At 37.8% G+C, this 18,050-nt stretch overlaps 1 protein-coding gene across 3 annotated transcripts in view; it reads left to right on the top strand.

The window, feature by feature from the left end:
* Positions 1-18,050, top strand: part of LOC145984217 (patched domain-containing protein 3-like) — a 235,198-nt gene that overhangs the window by 168,408 nt on the left and 48,740 nt on the right. For all 3 annotated transcript variants that reach the window (XM_083117775.1, XM_083117774.1, XM_083117776.1), the window contains 4 exons: positions 8,250-8,320; positions 13,725-13,931; positions 15,966-16,083; positions 16,625-16,731. In XM_083117775.1, coding sequence (XP_082973901.1) covers positions 8,250-8,320; positions 13,725-13,931; positions 15,966-16,083; positions 16,625-16,731 — 503 coding nt within the window. The remainder of the gene's footprint in view (positions 1-8,249; positions 8,321-13,724; positions 13,932-15,965; positions 16,084-16,624; positions 16,732-18,050) is intronic.

The following is an 18,050-nucleotide window of genomic DNA, read 5'->3' on the forward strand; positions in this document are numbered from 1 at the left end:
CCAGTAGAGAAATTTCTCAAACAAGGGTTTTGCGGGGGGGGGGGGGAATAAACTTATAAAAAATATGCAGTAAACTGGGAAATGAAAACATTAAACTTTGAAGACTATATTTGAATATTATAATTATAAATGAAAAGGGGGTTAACACCTTATTAACAGCCCAGGGAATTTAAAGGTTAAAAGGGGAAATTTTGTGACAATCGTGAGGGGAATTTTGAGTCCCAACCGGAAGCAACACTGAAATGAGAACTGCCAAGTGAAAGTTTATGGGTCGCGGGTGGGCTGTGAGTGAGCCTAAATAGAACCTGTTTTCCACAAGTTTCAAGAATTCCAACGGTTTGAAAATTCTGACTAAATTGTCCCAGGGCGGATTTCTCTCCACATTGTCTTCCTGTTGTATTTTTGTAAAGTTATGAATAAGTTTTCGATTTTGGATTCTCAACCTGCATAAATTTAACATGTCAGAAGCTTGAGGGAGGGGGGGGGGGTGAATCCTAAAGAAAACTCTTTAAATACGGCCATGATAGAATGACCTTAGAATTAGTGAAAAATTACCTAAAAATTGTTAAAAGAATGACCTAAAATTATTTTCGCTATGTAAGTTATGCTAGCAAACTCAGTTAAAATTCACGAAACAACAGGAAAGAGCAAGAAGAAACCTCACAAATGATAAAAATGCAACAAAAAAGACCAAAAATACGGAAAATTGACCAAAAAAAAAAAACAGAAAATGAAAATAAAATCAATGTTTCTGGTTGAAACTGAAGGGAAACTGACTACTATCAGGTTTAGGATTGTTTTTAAGGTCCAGAAAAGAATATGATTTTTCATCAACTTTCTAGCCCTACTAATTACGAAAAAGGAGGACTTTTTAGGTTACTTCTTTTTTCCTTCTGGTGCACCTGTACTTGGAAGTTCTCGACTTGGATGGACATCAAAATTCCCTGCCAGGTGCTGCCTGAGATTTCGAGCCAGACAACAGCTGACTGGTCTTCCTGTTACTTGCGTGTTGGTCCAAGAATAAATAACTAAAGATATTATTCCCGGAAATAGCCTGGCATATTGTCCATGTTTATTTGATAAAGCTATACCGCTGGTTCCAATATTCGTACGCTTGACCGTTCGATGTTGTTTGCTTATTGTGTATTTTTGGGAGCTCCATAGACTTTGTGTAAATTTTAATCATGTGCTCAAGTCTGCAGAATCAGGAAGTACACACACTCATATGTGATCATGTGTGTTTCAGACATATCTTATGGGAAAAAAGGTCGTAAAATTATAGTAAAATTTTGAATTCTAATTATTATTTTTTATTATTCAGCGTCTGTTTCCTTCCACTTTTAGATAATCGCGACGATATGATGAAATTGATGAACGGACACTCACAAGGAAATGAGTCATGCTGTTGATGATATTTATAAATCTTTGCTTTGGAAAACCCTTAACACTTTTATTTTTTACCACATGGATGGCTTTGTTACATGTGAAGTAATGCAACCATTCAGTTTTGAAATTTTGTAATTCGATTCATCGAAAAACAAAGAATTTATTTTAGATTTCTGCTATCCACTAATGACTACTAGTTAATCAGTGCAACATTAGAAACGCTTTGACTTTTCTTTTATTAAAAAAGCAGGACGTTTAAACTGTTTCAGATAATGGATGATTTTTATAAGCAATTTTTGTTCATATTTAGGTGTAGCTGCTTTCGTTAAATTTCGATTTATTGAGACTGCCGAACGTGGCACGAAAACACACAAAAAGTAATAAAGTACAAGGACGTGCTAAAAAAATCGCAATCTTAGATTTACTGAATTACGTAGCTTTCGCAGAGAAATAAATTGTATGATTTTAAGTTAAGTGGTAGAGAAATAAGTATTTGCGATGGGATTTTTCCAAGTGCGATACTATTATAAACACAGAGTAGCTTGGAAGCACGCTATGCTCTTTCAGTAAGCGGCTTAATCACTATAATTGCACTTCTGTCATATCCGCAGGTCATGTGATGTGCGGAGTCCGCTAATTAGAGAAGAATGACATTTCCTGTTTGCGATCAGCAGGAACTTGAAAATGAAAGAGGAAAGGAGATAATGAACTTTAAACAGCTTCCTGAAGTATCTGGAAATAAATAATTCCTCATTAAAAGTATTTGAGGGTGTAAGGGGCGACCTGGAACTCAATGGTCAACCTCTTCCACTTCGTGCATCCGGAAACAGCATGCTTGCCTGGACCGACCGCCAGTATAATCCTCTGCGAGGTTGTGTTGTCTCTTGTCCATCTGTCCTATTGTTTGATTTGGTTTATTTTACTGCACTTTTCTGCCACTTTTGACTACTCGCGAAGATGAGCATGAGAGATGATATGATGAAATCGATGAAGGGACGCTCGCAAAGAACGTCCATGCTCAGGCCTGGATTCGAACCCGGAACTTCTGGGTTATAGCGCGCTGTTCTGTGCTAACCACTCCGCCACGTAGGTCGGCTGTCTGTGTGTCAAGTACCATAAGCTCCGGTTTTTATTGACTAGCCAATGATTTTAGTTCGTCGGTGTGTTTTGTTCTCGAGTTCATTTCCAAGAAAACATGTTCTAGTCACCACATTTGTTATTTTAATCCATAGACTTACATTAGTTTGTTTTGCTAAGGAACTTAGGTCCCCGTATTAGGAGAAATGTTCAAATAAAGTCAATGTTGGCGCACTAGATACATTTTTTCAATAAATAAAGAAGCAAAGTGTGTTGAAATGGACTTATCAGCTTTGTGAAAAAAAAAATACGGCGAGGGTTGTAAAGGTTTTTTAGGGGAAGTGGATAAATCGTAGCTTCCGTGTAAAAATAAGACTATCCAGTTTTGCTGTTCTTCCACTTCAATCTGCTAGTCTTCCAGTTTTATTTATTTACTTATTTATTTATTCGCTACTAACAACAAGGGGTCCCGGATTCGATACCTGGTGGAGGCACATAGTGATTCGGATCCCACTTTAGACTGTCTCGGTTAGCCTTTCTGTGCATAAAGTGGACTTGAACTCAACAACAACAATTTGCACCGACCTCCGTGGCGGAGTTGTTAGCAAGGGCTCCGGGAAATACAGAAGAAAGGAAGCAAGCGCTTCACAAAAAAACTTTTCGAAGCTTTGAGTTTGTAAAAAGGAACTGCAGGCAAAAGACTGCATAAAATTAGATGAAATATCAAACAACCTGGATCTTCATTTGAAGATCTGAAGCCTTCCAAGCAAGATAACAAAATTACCGATAAGCTTCCTGGAAAAAAGAAACAGAGTCCACGATTAGGCCCATAGAAATGACATTTTTTGACCAAATTAAAAAATGAAACCGAATGGTATTGTCTCCTATGTGGAGAACTTGTTGAAAAAAAACATGGCGCGGTGGATCAAATGCAACAAACTGGTACAGAACTCGTTGAGAAACTGAGTTTTTACATTTGTGACGTGTACAAACAAACCACAGTTCAATGTAACAGATTTTTTCAAAGTGCAAAAGTTAGTTAGATAATGTTTTGTTCTTCACGTCGAGGATAAGCCTTGTTTTACTTCTATCGTTGTTTTTCTTGTACTGAAAGTTTTTTATTACACTTGTTAAAATTATTGGGGGGGGGGGAGGGCTCTGATCACTAAAATAAATTAATGAATGTCTCACTCCCTCCCTTTTTTAAAAATAAAAATTACGTCTTCGTATAGCAGTTTTTAAGCAGTTATTATATTCCTCATGCAAATGAAAAGTAACATGAAAAACGTGTGTCTGCTAATTTGTTTTTTAGATAACAATTAACATTTTTATTTAAAAGTAGGCTATGTATTTACATTAAGAGGCCAACATAACAGTTTTATGCCGGCCTCGGTAGCCGAGCGTGTTGGGTGGTCGGCTCAACTCGCTTTGATCCAGAGGTCTCGGGTTCGAGTCCTGGCGAGGGCATGGGTGTATTTTAATGTCCGCAACAGACTTGTAAAGAAAGGACATGTGACGGGTGCAAAGAACCTTAGTGTTGACGTACCCATAAAATAGCGAATATTTACAATATTTAACAGTTTTATTTAATTATTTACATAAATGATAACACAAATCGCAGGCAAATAGTTTTACTTTTTTGTTCTTGCTACAATATTTTACTTTTTTAATTTAATTTTGCAATAATTAAAAAACACATAGCACGCCGTGCTTTAGCAATAATGCATTTCATCTTAGCCGTTCCCAGACTTTTCATAAGCTTTCCTTGCGTACTTTACTGCAAGCCTGCCGGACCCTGTGGCCGAGTGGTTAGCACAGCGCGCTGCGACGCCAAGAGTCCTGGGTTCGAATCCCGCTCGGGCTTGGTTGTTTGTGAATGTCCATTCATCAATTTTTCATCATTTCATAACTCATCCCTATCTTCGCAAATTAGCCAAGAGGCACAAAAACGCGAAGTAAAATAAACTAAATCACTCAAAACTAAATCACTTTCTACAAGCCAGTGTTAAATAAACTCAAAGACTAGAATTATTTTCCCCTTATTCTTTGGACAAGAGGAAGAGATTTCGAGGATAACTAAATATCGTACATATCAATATTGCCTGAAAGTCGTGTTTACGACCTCAAATTGTTCAGAATTCACTAAACAAAATACTGGTATAATTGTCATATCACTTCGTTATTTTGAAACTCTTTTTAGTAAAAATGTTAACAATACTCATAATTATATACTTAGTATATAGTAAATAATAGTAATAAGTCATGTGTTTTGCTGTCTCCGTTCATAGCCCCCCCCCCCCAAAGTTGATGGTTTAGCGGTCTCAGGCCCCCAAAGTTGATGGTCTAGAATATTTCAAATGTGTATTTAAAGTTAAGTTCATGTTGCACAATTCAGAGTAAACTTTACAAGAGAAGCAAAATAATACATTAGATCCTCTTAAGCAAAATTATTTGAGGGGCTCTGCCACCACATCATTAACATTGGGGGGCTTGAGCCCTCCCCCCCCCAAGCCCCATGGAGTCGGCGCCTATGGTGTACTATGATTATGGATGCCCTTAAATGTATATTTCAGTACAAATCTTGCCACTGTGTCTTGCAGTCGTTGTAATTTTTTAATATTTTAGTAGGGGTGCGATTTTGGTGTACCTGTAGTGCGGTTTAGGAAATTAGTTTGCAAGGGTTCAGAACTTATTTTTACATATAAACAACATGAAGAAAGGTTGATTGATTGATATTACTTCACTTTTCTGCCACTTTCGGCTTATCGCGAAGATGAGGATGATATGATGAAATTGATAAAGGGACACTCTCAAAGGACACCAGTGACGTGCACTGAGGAGTAGCTAGTCTAGCAGAGATAGATCAATCAATCTCAAATCTCTAATTATTTTCAAATCACAATATTTATTGTTTTGTTGAAGCCACAGTTCATATGCAACACTTTTTTCCACGCGCTTCTCGTCCCTCGGTGCGTTCAGCGGCCTAGCTCGCTCTTTCTCCGCCTCACAGTTCCAGGTAGAAACGGGTTTTCGAAGGGAAAGGGAAGATTTCTGCCTCTACCTCCCTTGCCCCCTCGCCCCCGCTCCAATGGTTGAAAACCCGTGCTTTCAGGTTCTCCAGTCTATCTCCTATAGGACAGATAGGGGATTGGATTCCCTTCGCTTCCTTTGTAAATCCTCTAAAAAACTAGGGGAAATTTTTCTGCAGTACTTCTGTTCTCTGTATTTACACTAATTTTTACACGTTGTACAATATGCATGTATAATATGGGATGGATGAACTTTTATTATTTATGCAATTGGAACGTCTTATGTGCAGACAAAAATTTTATGCTTTTTTTAAATATGGAATATATCATGATTAAATAACAAATATTTGTTCACGCTCTCTCTTGCTCTCGTTTTAGTAGTGTTTTATTTAAATATACTAATCTCTTGGCCTCCAATAAAATAAATGGATAAGCTAAACAATCATAAATACGGATGTATTTATTGGGCAAGAGAACGCGCGTTCTAATTCTTGTTGTTGGTTTGGTATATTTTACTTCGCTTTTCTGCCACATTTGGTTATCGCGAAAATGAGGATGAGTGATGATATGATGAAACTGATGAACGGACCTCACAAAGAACAATTCAGGCCGGAATTCGTGACGAGCCAGCATTCTTGTTCTTATGTGTTGTACTCTGCCTGCAGTGAATAATGAAAAAAATTAGAAATGAAAAATGTATCCCAGAACTCAAAAATCCAAATGAATATCATTGAAGAGAGTAGAAAAAAGATTTGTTTAAAGGTGTGTTTTGTTACCCATCGCTTTTTCTAGCTGTAGATTTAATCGGAATAAGTAGCTAAGAGTTCGAAAAGTCGTGAGGGACAATCATAAACAGAGAATTCTAGGCTCCTGATTTCACAGTGCCCTGCAGATGCACTGGGAGAAAATTATTTGTATTTTCTTCTCTCTTCCATCGCTTTACCTAATTTCTGCCATGACGATGAACGTTGAATAAATTAAACGGGTGAAGAGTGGTTGCAAAGAAACACTCATGCAAAGGCCAGGGCTCGAGTCCGGATCCTTCAGTAACGAGATCGTGAGATAGGGAAATTAGGGAAATCAAGCAATGCAAAATTTTTGAAAAAACGTTAATCATATATAAAGATTCAAAAATTCAATTGAAAATTCCTACTCAGGAAAAATGCAGTTTGCTTTACCGATACCCACGTATCCGAATGGTTAGCGCCTTCCTCACATGTTTGTTGTCGGCCGACCTCCGTGGGGGAGTGCAAGTGGTCCTGGATGTGTACCCGATGGAGGTATATAGTGGTTCGGATCCCACATTAAACTATAGGTCTAGTTCCGATTAGCCTTTCTGTGTATAAAATGGACTTAAAACGTCAAATCAACCATCAAATGAACCAACCGTGGGCAAGTGGTAACCACAGCGCGCTATACAACACCAGGAGTTCCTGGTTCGAACCCCTACCTGGACATGGGTGTTCTTTGTGTTTTTCCCTTCATTAATTTTGTCGTATCATCTTCGCGATTAACCAAATGTATCAAAAAAGCGAATCAAATCAAATCATTGATTGTTTGATTTGGTTTATTTTACTTCGCTTTCCGCCATATTTGGCTAATCGCGAAGACGATACGATAAAATTGATGAAGGGGCACACACACAAAGATCACCCATTGCCAAGCCGAGATTCAAACCCGGCATCTCTGGCTCAGTAGTCAAATCAGATCGTTTTTTATTTTCGAAAGTGGGTGGAAGTTATGTGTACAATTTTTTGTAGTCATTCCTAACTTTGCAATTTTTCCTGTATTTGACGTTCTTCTTTTAGGAATACTGGGCCCTAAAAGGGGGGGGGGATTATGACCCGTTGCGCACGCCACTCATTGCTACCCCAAGTGTCGACGTCACCGCACGTCACTGAAGGACACCCATGCCCAGGCTGGGATTCGAACCCGGGATCCCTGCGCTAACCTCTCCGCCCTGGAGGTCGGCAGCATGAAGATGATTACTTCCATGTCAGTACAAAAAGAACTTACATTGTGACATTTATTTTCAAGCTACATCAATTTTGTGTGCTATTTAGGCCCCATATTTCATCATAAAGACTTGGAACCGCTCCAATAGAAAGATACATAGAATATAAGTATAACGAATTAATTGAATTAAACTTGCATTTAGAAATGTAGGCTTTAATTCTCTCTTTTTCCATATCCCGCTGAAACTCCAATTAAAAAAAAACCGTTGTAAGGAAGAAAGCACATAACATAACGTCTCTTGCGAATAGATTAAAAGTAATTTCAAGAGTTTTTACATACATACTTATAATTCAGTCAATTATGTGTAACAGTATCACAATAGCTTTCTAAATGTTAGTAACTGATGTTATATTGCCATGCATGAGTTACTGTACTGTTAAAGAACACTTCAGTTCACGTGCAACAATGGACTTCCGGTTCACCTTATTGTAGTTAAAGTGGTTGTTTGTGTAAACTTTTCCCTTTAATTTTGGTCTTTTTATTTTTCCCGTAAGATGCACTACTTCAGAGTTACTGAATTTTTGGCCAAATTTTCTGGAGTTTTTTGGGGGGGGATTTTTGGAGAATACATGGGTGGATTTTGATGAATATGTAGCTTGTGTAGTAATTTATTCAGATTTAAACTTTATCTGGCCCTGGCTAATTTTTATCCGATATAGGTCGTTACTGTATTATTGTCATTTCTAGTTTGACCACAACTCTGCGAATATTGGCTTGAAATAACATTTAATTTTCTTTCAGATAGCGGAGTTGGATGCTGCCGTGAGGAACATCAACGTGTCAGGTCAAACGTGGACAGATGTTTGTGCGAGGTGAGTAGTAATCACATGCACATGTGTACACACATGCTGTAAAGATATTTGTGAAATAGCATTTTAAAAATTTTCGTAGAAATCACGACAGCACATAGCACACTTGCAGATGTTTTTTTCAGTTTCCTCTGCTTCCAGTTTAAATTATATTCCGAAAGAAAAATATCATTTTCCATATTGCCCATACAGTCACTACTTCCATAATTCTCAGGAGCCCTGTTGATTGCAAAACACAATACCTCTAGCACAAACTATGAATCTTCAAACTACGTCTATTTCGGTGATTTTTGACAAGACTATTTTTCTTTGATTCGAGACTGCTCGGAAGGGGCAGTAACCCCCTCCCCCGACTCCTCCATAATCCGTCCATGAATGCGAGAGTTCCTCGATGTAACTTCAAATGCCTCTCCCATGGCGTATTGGTAATGTCACCACTTTGTAATCAAGGAGTGAGTCCCGGGTTCGATACCCAGTGGAGGCACATAATGGTTTGGATCCCACTTTAAACTGCAGGACCAATTTCCATTAGCCTATCTCTGTATAAAGTGAACAAAAACAAACGAATTCAGTCGAACCCCAGGCAGAAAAAAATACGTTTTCTATGGATCTCCGGGATAGTATCCCCTTGACAAAAATGCGTTAAATGTTTCTTAAAATCTTACCTCTGAGCCTAGAAATCAAAATGTATCTTGCCGCTTCCGTGAAGGAGTGGTTAGCGTAACGAACCACGAAGCCATAGTCCAGGGTCGAACGCTCATAATAATAATAATAATAATAATAATTCTTTATTTCCGTTGACCCATGTCCATAGGTATGGAAATCGTCATATAATAATACATACAGTAATAAAATGTTATTAAAATTTTAGACAGGAATTACAGTAATGATTTGAAGAATTTCTACATGAAAGAAATCCAAATAAAGGAACAATACACTATAGGAATAAAATTTCATACAATATTTAAGACGAGCAGAATAATAAGCGAAGAACATTTTATAATGTAAAATAAAAATGTTAATGTAAATATACTTATACAACATGGTAGAAAGTGGAAGAATGCAAAATATATAAAGAACCGATTAATGATCATTTAGGCACAATAATAGCATATAGTGAATAATTCGTATTTGATAATATAAATGGTCCTAATAACCTTTTCTGTACAATCGAACTCTCATTGTTGACAATTTATATAATTATAAATATTTACAAATTTTAAAATTCATTTATTGAATAAAAACAATATTGTAATAAGAATTTTGATAATTCCTTCTTAAATTGGGTACTTGATTCCATTTTTTTCATGTGATCAGGTAATTTATTATACAGGTGGATACCTACGAATTTAGGACCTTTTTCAAAAGGTGTGGTTTTTTGGGTTTGTATAACCAGATTGTATTTTTTTCCTTGTGTTGTATTGATGTACTTCCTTGATACGTTTGGAGAAACTAGACATATCTTGTTTTACATAGCACAGTAAATGTGTATAAGTTAACCCAATATGTAGAAAAGCGACGTGAAATAACCAAATTAGAAAGAAAAATTCTTAACGTTCACTTGTTGTTCTTTTCTCTGGCGTCACATAAACAAAAACATAGAAGAATGAAAGCTTATTTTGTGGCTATAGAATCGTGTTAAATTAAGTTTACCGTTGTCTCTTTCAACCCAGATTGAAGCGTATAAATTCTGTTCTATTGAACTACGTATTGAAAAAAAAAGAAGCACACAGGAAAGATATTGATCATGATGCGTGCCATACATTCAGACAGGCAGACGACAGGAGAGGGGAACGGAGGGGAAGGACCAATCACGCATCCCCAATCAGCATGGAAACAGCTTTTTATTATGAAGTACGACTTGGTTTCAATGCATGGTTCCATGAGTTTTCAAAATTCCAAAAATAAGATTTTTTACGTAAAATTCCTGACATATTTTCCCCCATGATTTTCAAAGATTTTTCTTGAGCGAGGTGTGCGAAACTGAATAACGAATAGAATAATTGTTCACATCAGTGCTTAATGCAAATGGCATGTGTAATAACAATTAGGAGAAACAGTTTCGCTGGATTCACGCATCTGGGGTATTGAGTAGCACTCTCTCGTTTGAGAATTTGGGGGGGGGGACGACTTTGTTCGCAGAAAAACAAGTATCTAGGAAAATTTCAAAAGACTTTCCCTCAGCACTGAAATAGTAAGTTTACTTACACATTAGTATTAATAGCAAAAAAAGGGCAAAAATTGAAAACAAATTTATTAAATATTTTGTCTTGATTTTTCAGCCCCTAATGTGAGTGGCTTCCCCTTGAAATATGGGCACAACTAAGGGGGGGGGGGGCGGGTTGGGACTGAAGCCCGCCAAAAAGGGTAAAAGAAAAAGGTAAAGTGCTCCCCTGTGCTTAGCACCACGCCATGAAGGCGTGTGGGGGTAACGCCCCACACTTTCTTGATCCGGTCGTGAGTGGGGGTGATGTGATCAGCATCACGCCCCTGACCGCCTTTACCCCCCAGGGTTTCCCCCAGGTACCCATGTTATTCGACGCTGGGTGGGCGCCGGGGCCGCTTCCAACGTTAGAAAAGTTATGTGTTTACTATATTTTAAACAGTTCCCAACACAGCATTTTATGTCTGTGTATGCATATATGTAGTCGAATTGTACAAAAAGTTAAAAAAATAAGTATGAAACAAAATAATCCCGCGACAAATATTTTTCACTACACCAAGTCCACCCACCAAGGAAGAATCCCGACTGCACCATTGCATTAAAGTAAAATATAATGCCTCCAATTTCATCTTCAACGTCCATCATATATCTTTTCTCCTCTGATGACACGTAATCATTACGTCACTACACCCCACTATAGGACACAAATTTTCGATCGTGACTCCATTGCAAAACTTCCTGCGGGTAGCCATGAGAATCACGGTGAAGTATATTTGGGACAATAAATTTCGCTGGGAAAGGTGAGAGAGGGATAGCTAGCCATTTAACACCCGCCCATCCCTTTGGCATCATTAATGTTTGAATAGGTTATAGTATTCTTGGCGATTTTTCAGCAAGGGAGCAGCATATTTTACTTGCCACAATAGACTGCGCTACGCCACTGATATGATCCTAACGGGAGATTTTTTTTTGTAGTCAGCCGTATATTTTTCCATTGTTTCCGCACTTGTTCTTAAAAAAAATATTAATATTTGATATTTGTTATTTAGCGTCGCTTTTCTGCCTTTTTTTGGCTAATCGCGAATTTGGCTAATTATTATTGATGTTATGAAAATGATGAAGGGACACTCACAAAAAACACCCAGGCTGGAACTTGAACCTGGGACCCCTGGCCTCGTGGAGGCCATCACTGCTAATCATTTCGCCACGGAGGTGGGGGGGGGGGCGAATGCAGGGCCTAAGGGGTGTTATGACACACACTAATCCCGTGTTGAGCACGTCACTGTCTTGAATAAAATGTCAAACTAGTATCCTTAAAACAACATTGACCTACCTGATCCGAAATACTTCCCGCCTTTTCCTTGGTAACGCCTGCATGTATGTACGTATGTAAGTGTGTGTATTATATTTGTTTTGCCACTTTTGGCTAATCGCAACGCTGAAATAGGACACGTTTGGACGGGACGCCTAACACACTGTGTTGGCTATGAGCCTAGGCGGCAGAGCCTCGTTAGCCTGAGGGATTGCAGTTTACAAGGTGCACCGTGTGGAAGATATGTTGCCCTGCTCTAAGCATAAGACTAAAACGAACTATCCAAATATTAGAGCTGCACTAGTCTCAGGAGTCTGTGGAGCAATGTCGCGCATAATGGCAGACAAGGGGAGAAAGTGAGTGGGCGGAGCGAAGCAGTGCTGCAAATTGTTGGTAGCTGCAGTCGCGTTGACCCCTCCGCGCAGTCCCTTTCCCTTTCAAGCGTTCATTGGTCGAGCCCTCTCGAGTCGTCCTTGCGCAGAGGAATTGTTTTCGTTTGCTTGCTCCAGACTCCTCGAACAGAGTATACTTCATGTTGATAGTTTTCCCCTTGGGAGAGTGGAGATGATTAGAAGGAAGAAATGACTGCACAGAATAATTCCACTTCTATTCTCTTTACATCAACACAGGCTGCTGTCTCTCTGGCCTAGCAATTTTGTAAACAACACCAAACAGTCTAGAACATTGTTTCTCACACTGTGGTACACGTACCTCCAGGGGTACATGAACGACTTGAAGCGGGTACGCGATTCAGTATGGTGCAGACTGGAATAAGTGTTCGATTTTGCACTGACTGTTAAAGATGTATGACAGGAAAGCATACTGGCGTTTTCTCCCACATCAATAAGGTTGCTCCACAGGCACAATTCGTCCACTGTAGCTTACACAGGGAGGCTCTAGTTGCCAGAAAATGTCCAAATTGTATGCAAACTGTATTAACAGAAGCCGTGAAGACAGTTAATTTCATAAAATCAAAAGCAGGCAATTCCAGATTATTTCAAACCTTATGTGAAGGGTGTAGGTAGTGAGCATAAACATATTCTCTTCTACACCAAGCTAAGGTGGCTTAGCAAAGGAAATTGTCTTGCTCCTTTGTACGAATTGAGACAAGAAGTTCAAATTTTCATGCGTGACAGCAAGTGAGAGTTGAGAGATAGATTTTCAGTTGCACAGTGGCTTGATTCATGACTTTGGCGAACACTTTTCTGAGACTTCAGACAGTGATTTCTGGATACGAGACCCTTTTTCTGCAGTGGTGGATTACAGACTACCAGAATTCTTTTCCACGAAGGAGAAGGAAGAAGTTATAGATCTGTCCTGTGATGAAACTTTGAAATCCAGTTCGAAGAGAGTATCTTTGACAGATTCTGTTGCAGAGAAATAGATAAAGTTTTTGATCCCTTTCTCCACCACATACTTATGTAAGAGTGGTTTTCCATCCATGGTGTACCTAACAAATAAACACTGTAATAGACTAAATTTGGAACCGAATCTTCACTTGAAAGATTCAAGTGCACAACCAGACATCAAGATATTGTGTCAGGCTATGTAGGCACATCCTTCTCACAAGTAACTGTGAGGATTTTCAATACAAACTTCAAAATTGTGCTTGACAGTAATACACTCCTCCATCAATCAAGCAGCCAAGAAAATTCCACAAAACCCACTATTCGGAGAAAACCTATGGGGTACATTAGACCTTTAATTACGACTAAAGGGTACAATGAGAAAAAAGTTTGAGAACCGCTGGTCTAGAAGTTTAGTTACCTTATTTTACACAGGATAAGGGTAGTAGTTAAGGATTTATTTTTGTGTGTATGGCAATTTATAAAATGCAACAAGCCATGAAAATTTCTCTTCTCTTCTTGGAAGGGAACATTCGAGTTTAATGTAAGTGTTTACAAAAGCTTATTCTTTTCCCTCTCTTGTAGGTATGGAGCATGGTTCAATATGGACAGTGGAAATGACACTGGATTCATGGAATTTGTGGATGAAATTCTGGGACCAGCAGGAGGAGGTTTTGAGAATGGGTGCATTCATCAGTCATTGCTCAAGGTGTGGTCGAGTGATCTGGACACGATCAGTAGTTTAACACAAGATGAGATTCTCACAAAGTTAACAGAAGTGATAAATCAAAGGTATGTGTGCATGTACTCAAAGTGGAGAAGATGGGGCCAGCAGAGGTGGTTGGGAGGGAGCCATATATTGATAAATTAGGGTGGGCAGGTATAAAGTATAGAGTTTGTTGCAATGGCACTACTGAAATATTATTTGCACTCGATTTCGTGAAAATTTATGACCATACACTCTTGGCAGCCCATTGGCAAGTACTAATATATGGGAAACTAATGCACTAGAAGGATGAAATCTGGGTGGAATTACAGTCAACAACACTTATCAAGCTTCTTGAAAATGTTCGAAAGCAGGTCTACAACCTGGGTCCACATTACTCCAGCTCAAATTCAAGTGAGCTGTTTCACAAATTCAAAGTAAAATCGATAAACTCATGACTTCATTTAATTAACCTTCATAATTATCATAAACATGTCATAAAATGAAAATGCATAAAAGTCGCTTAGTTGTTCAGAATTTGGCATATCGCTGCAGCTTTCGAAAGGAGGAAAATTTTCATATTAATTTTTCATCATTTTCAAGATTTTGTTCATCTTCTTCAAGATCGTGTTTATAATTTTCAAGGCCTTCCTCACAATCTTTAAGATCTTGTTCATCATTTTTTGAGGATCTTGTACATCATCTTCAAGATCACATTTACGATCTTGAAGGTGGTCTTGATTTCAACCCAGTGGCCATCGTCATGGCAACATAACAACAACAGTTGATGTTTTGGAAGAGACAAAACAGCACCAAGGTTGGGAGTTGGAATTGTGTTGTTCTTTTCATGTACACTATCATAAGATATCTTGAGGTTTTGCCTGATTGCCTTGAAAATAGCCTTGACAAGAAGGTTCACTTGGTTGTTCTAGAAGGAATCCTAAACAGAATTTCTTCATCTGCATCATTATTTCCATGTTCATCTGCATAATCACCTCACTTCCACATAGTACACCCTGGACTGCAGACTAACGAGGCTCTGGCAACTGGCCCCATGGCCAGTATAATTTTGTTTGTGTTGTCCTGTGTTTTGTCCTTATTTGTGGTGAGTTCTCCTTTACAGCCTCAGCTTTTAACGAAAGTCAGAATATTTTATGATTTTAATTATGCAACATTAGAGTTATGTGTAACAATAAGGGGCTGGACCCTGTATAATGTGACGGGTGCAAAATAGCCTTAGTGCTGACGCACCCAAAATTTTAAATTCAAATTCAAAATAATCTGCATAATCCTCTGCTTTCTTTAGGCATCATGGGATGTGCCAGAAAAATGATGTAAATTAAGAGTATAATAAGTCAACAAATCACCATATAGGTTACATGAAACTATTAGGTATCTAGATTCATTTTATTGTTCTAGAATTTGGCATATTGTATTAGTTATCTTCAAGATCACTTTCACATTCAAGATCTTTATGATCTTGTCTTCATCCTGGTTTTGCAAGTACACTACAAACTGTTCAGGAATGTATGGAGCAATGTCGTGCATATCACTAGAGGAGGGAAGAAAACAAGTGGGTGGAGCAAGACAGTGCTCACTGCTGCAAATGACTAATGGCTGCAGTCACCTTGCTCCTTTGTGCACTCCTTTTCCCTCCTACATGTTCATTGGTTGAGCCCTCTGTTGTCGCTACTTGCTTAGAGGACTTTTTTTTCGCTTGCTTGCTCCACAGACTCCCGAGACAGTGTGTATTTAATTTCGTAAGGCAAAACCTATTGCTATTGAGTAGGTTTTAAAATTTTTATTGTGTCAATGTGTATTTAATTGCATAATTAATGTAATGAGATTCCTAGACTCTTTTGGTTTAATGTTGTTATGACTGTTTGATTTTTAATTTTTAAATGAGCCATTCATGTTCTTTGCAACAATTTTATATTGGATTAGTAGAATATAGGTTATCTGTGGCCTATCAGTAAATTTCTATATCAGTATCTGACAAAATTTCATATCCATCTCTAATGTTTCATTTTGTAATATCATAAATTCATTTCTGTTTATAGTACTTGAAAATACAAATATTTAATGTACTTTCTACTCTTTCATGTGATCTGGCCAAGCAGCAGCACCATTTCAAATGTACTACAAGATGTAGGCCCACTTTTAGCAGGTGTAGAATGGGATGAAAATGGAAGACTAGTCAAAGCCAAAGCAACATTGCTCCACTGGATGCTTACCAAGGTACCAATTACAAATTTTTCTTACACAAAATATTTTGCTTTCCTGTACTGACAACATGTGCAATATATTTTAAATTAAATGTCACATAAGGTCTTGGGATATTTGCATCTTGATTTTTTTTCCCCCAGGTGTTTCAAAACCTCACCACTTTAAATTTCAACATGTAAAATATTAAATATTCAATGATACTTAATTTAATATTTATTTTCTGTCTGACTCTAGCTTACATTTTCTAACTTTGTGGAATTCTCAGAAATTTTAAAGCCAATTAAGAAATTGTGAAATGAAGGCAACTACCTTTTTCTTCTCACAGCCTAAATATAATATGTTTGCTGTATCCATAGTGAAATGATGACCAGAAAGTGAAAAATCATCCTTCTCACGGATACCAAATTTGTTATAAATTTGAAGAAAAGTAAGGTGAAAAGTTTTTATACAAATACTTTTTTCAATGAAATATACATTATATAATTAATTGCATGAATTAATTTGTCATGAAACTAAACAGAATTTCTGTTCTCTTTAATTTCTATTAATACAGTCAAACACCTGGGCACCCGATTGGGAACTGGAATTTATCAAGCAGGCACTAAACTCCAACAGAACTCTGCCTCCTGGAATGAAGATATATGCCATTGCAGAGCGAAGGTAGGTTCCATACAATTAATGTTTATTTTTCATCTAAGTTTGTCAGTTACACTAGATCTAGACAGTTGAAAAGATGCACAAGGACAAGTTCCAGTGGCAACAACTGACACTAGCTCCAGAGCTACATTATGGATGGAATTCTTGGAAAAATTCTGACCTGAAATCCTACATGGCAGTTAGATGTCCTGGGCTGCAGTGACCCCAACACTTGAAAATTGAAATAACCATTAATCTAATTACAGTATTCAGGAAAATTTAAATGATACGTGAATGTCAGTCAGTGGTGTATCAAGGTGGGTGAAGTGGGCAAATGCCCGAGGCCTCGCACTTGAAGGGGCCTCGCGTCCCATGGGGTTGATACATAAAATGTAATAAATAGAAGAGAGAAAAATAAATGGAAAAGGCTAATGTTTGTAGACAATAAAATTAAAACATTCTGTTTTTATCTGGCTTTAAATTTTACTTAACATTATAATTTGAATGAATATGTAAAATCAGAGGCGTAACCTACAGGTGGGGTTGGCTTTAAACCTAAGGGGGCCTGAAAATAGTAAAAATTATTGTCGTATTTCTCATATGAAACATTTAGGGCTACGCAAAAATTGATGATAACTTGCTTGGACATTTTATCTATTTATTCTTTTCTTAAATAAAAAGCACTTTGTCTTGTCTTTTCTTCTTTCTCTTGACCTTGCATTCCCGATTTTAATATGTTAACATAATGCACCGCCAACTCCCACGGAGCAAGGTGTGCGAGTCATTTAAATGTTTGCGTTGTTTTCAACTCAATGAGGGCACGTATAATATTAGCAGTTCTTCCTTCCTGCAGCTTCAGATGCAGCGATTGCCCTCTGTAACGAGTATGAAGATGATTTCTCCTCCGAATTTCCAAATGAAGTTCTACGTTTCAGGAATGTGCTTAAAATCTGAAATCACCTCAACAACATTGCAAAGTTTCTCCTCCTTGACAACTTTACACTAGCTTCCAGTGTTCTACATACCCTCTGCCACATTCTGTTTGTTTCTTATTCTTCCAGTAAAAGTCACGGCAGATGAACTAAATTTCTCATAATTGAAACTTACGAAGAACTCCTGGAAGCTAGTGTGTTGTATTATCATTCAGGTCAAATTTAGAGAACTCCGAATTCTTACTGTTGAACATGAAAGACCTAGATCTAATATTGTTGTCAAGTAAAAGTGTCAGTCACAGCAGGCCAGAAGTCAGCTTTATGTTAATAGGGGTGGGGGAGGGGATAAGTAAGTATTTGTTTTTTATTCCTTTGAATACACAAATTGAAAGAAATATAAGTTGTGATGTA

This window comes from Lepisma saccharinum, chromosome 2 (assembly GCF_977018435.1).
Source record: "Lepisma saccharinum chromosome 2, izLepSacc3.1, whole genome shotgun sequence".
In the NCBI taxonomy this organism is placed as follows: Eukaryota; Metazoa; Arthropoda; class Insecta; order Zygentoma; family Lepismatidae; genus Lepisma; species Lepisma saccharinum.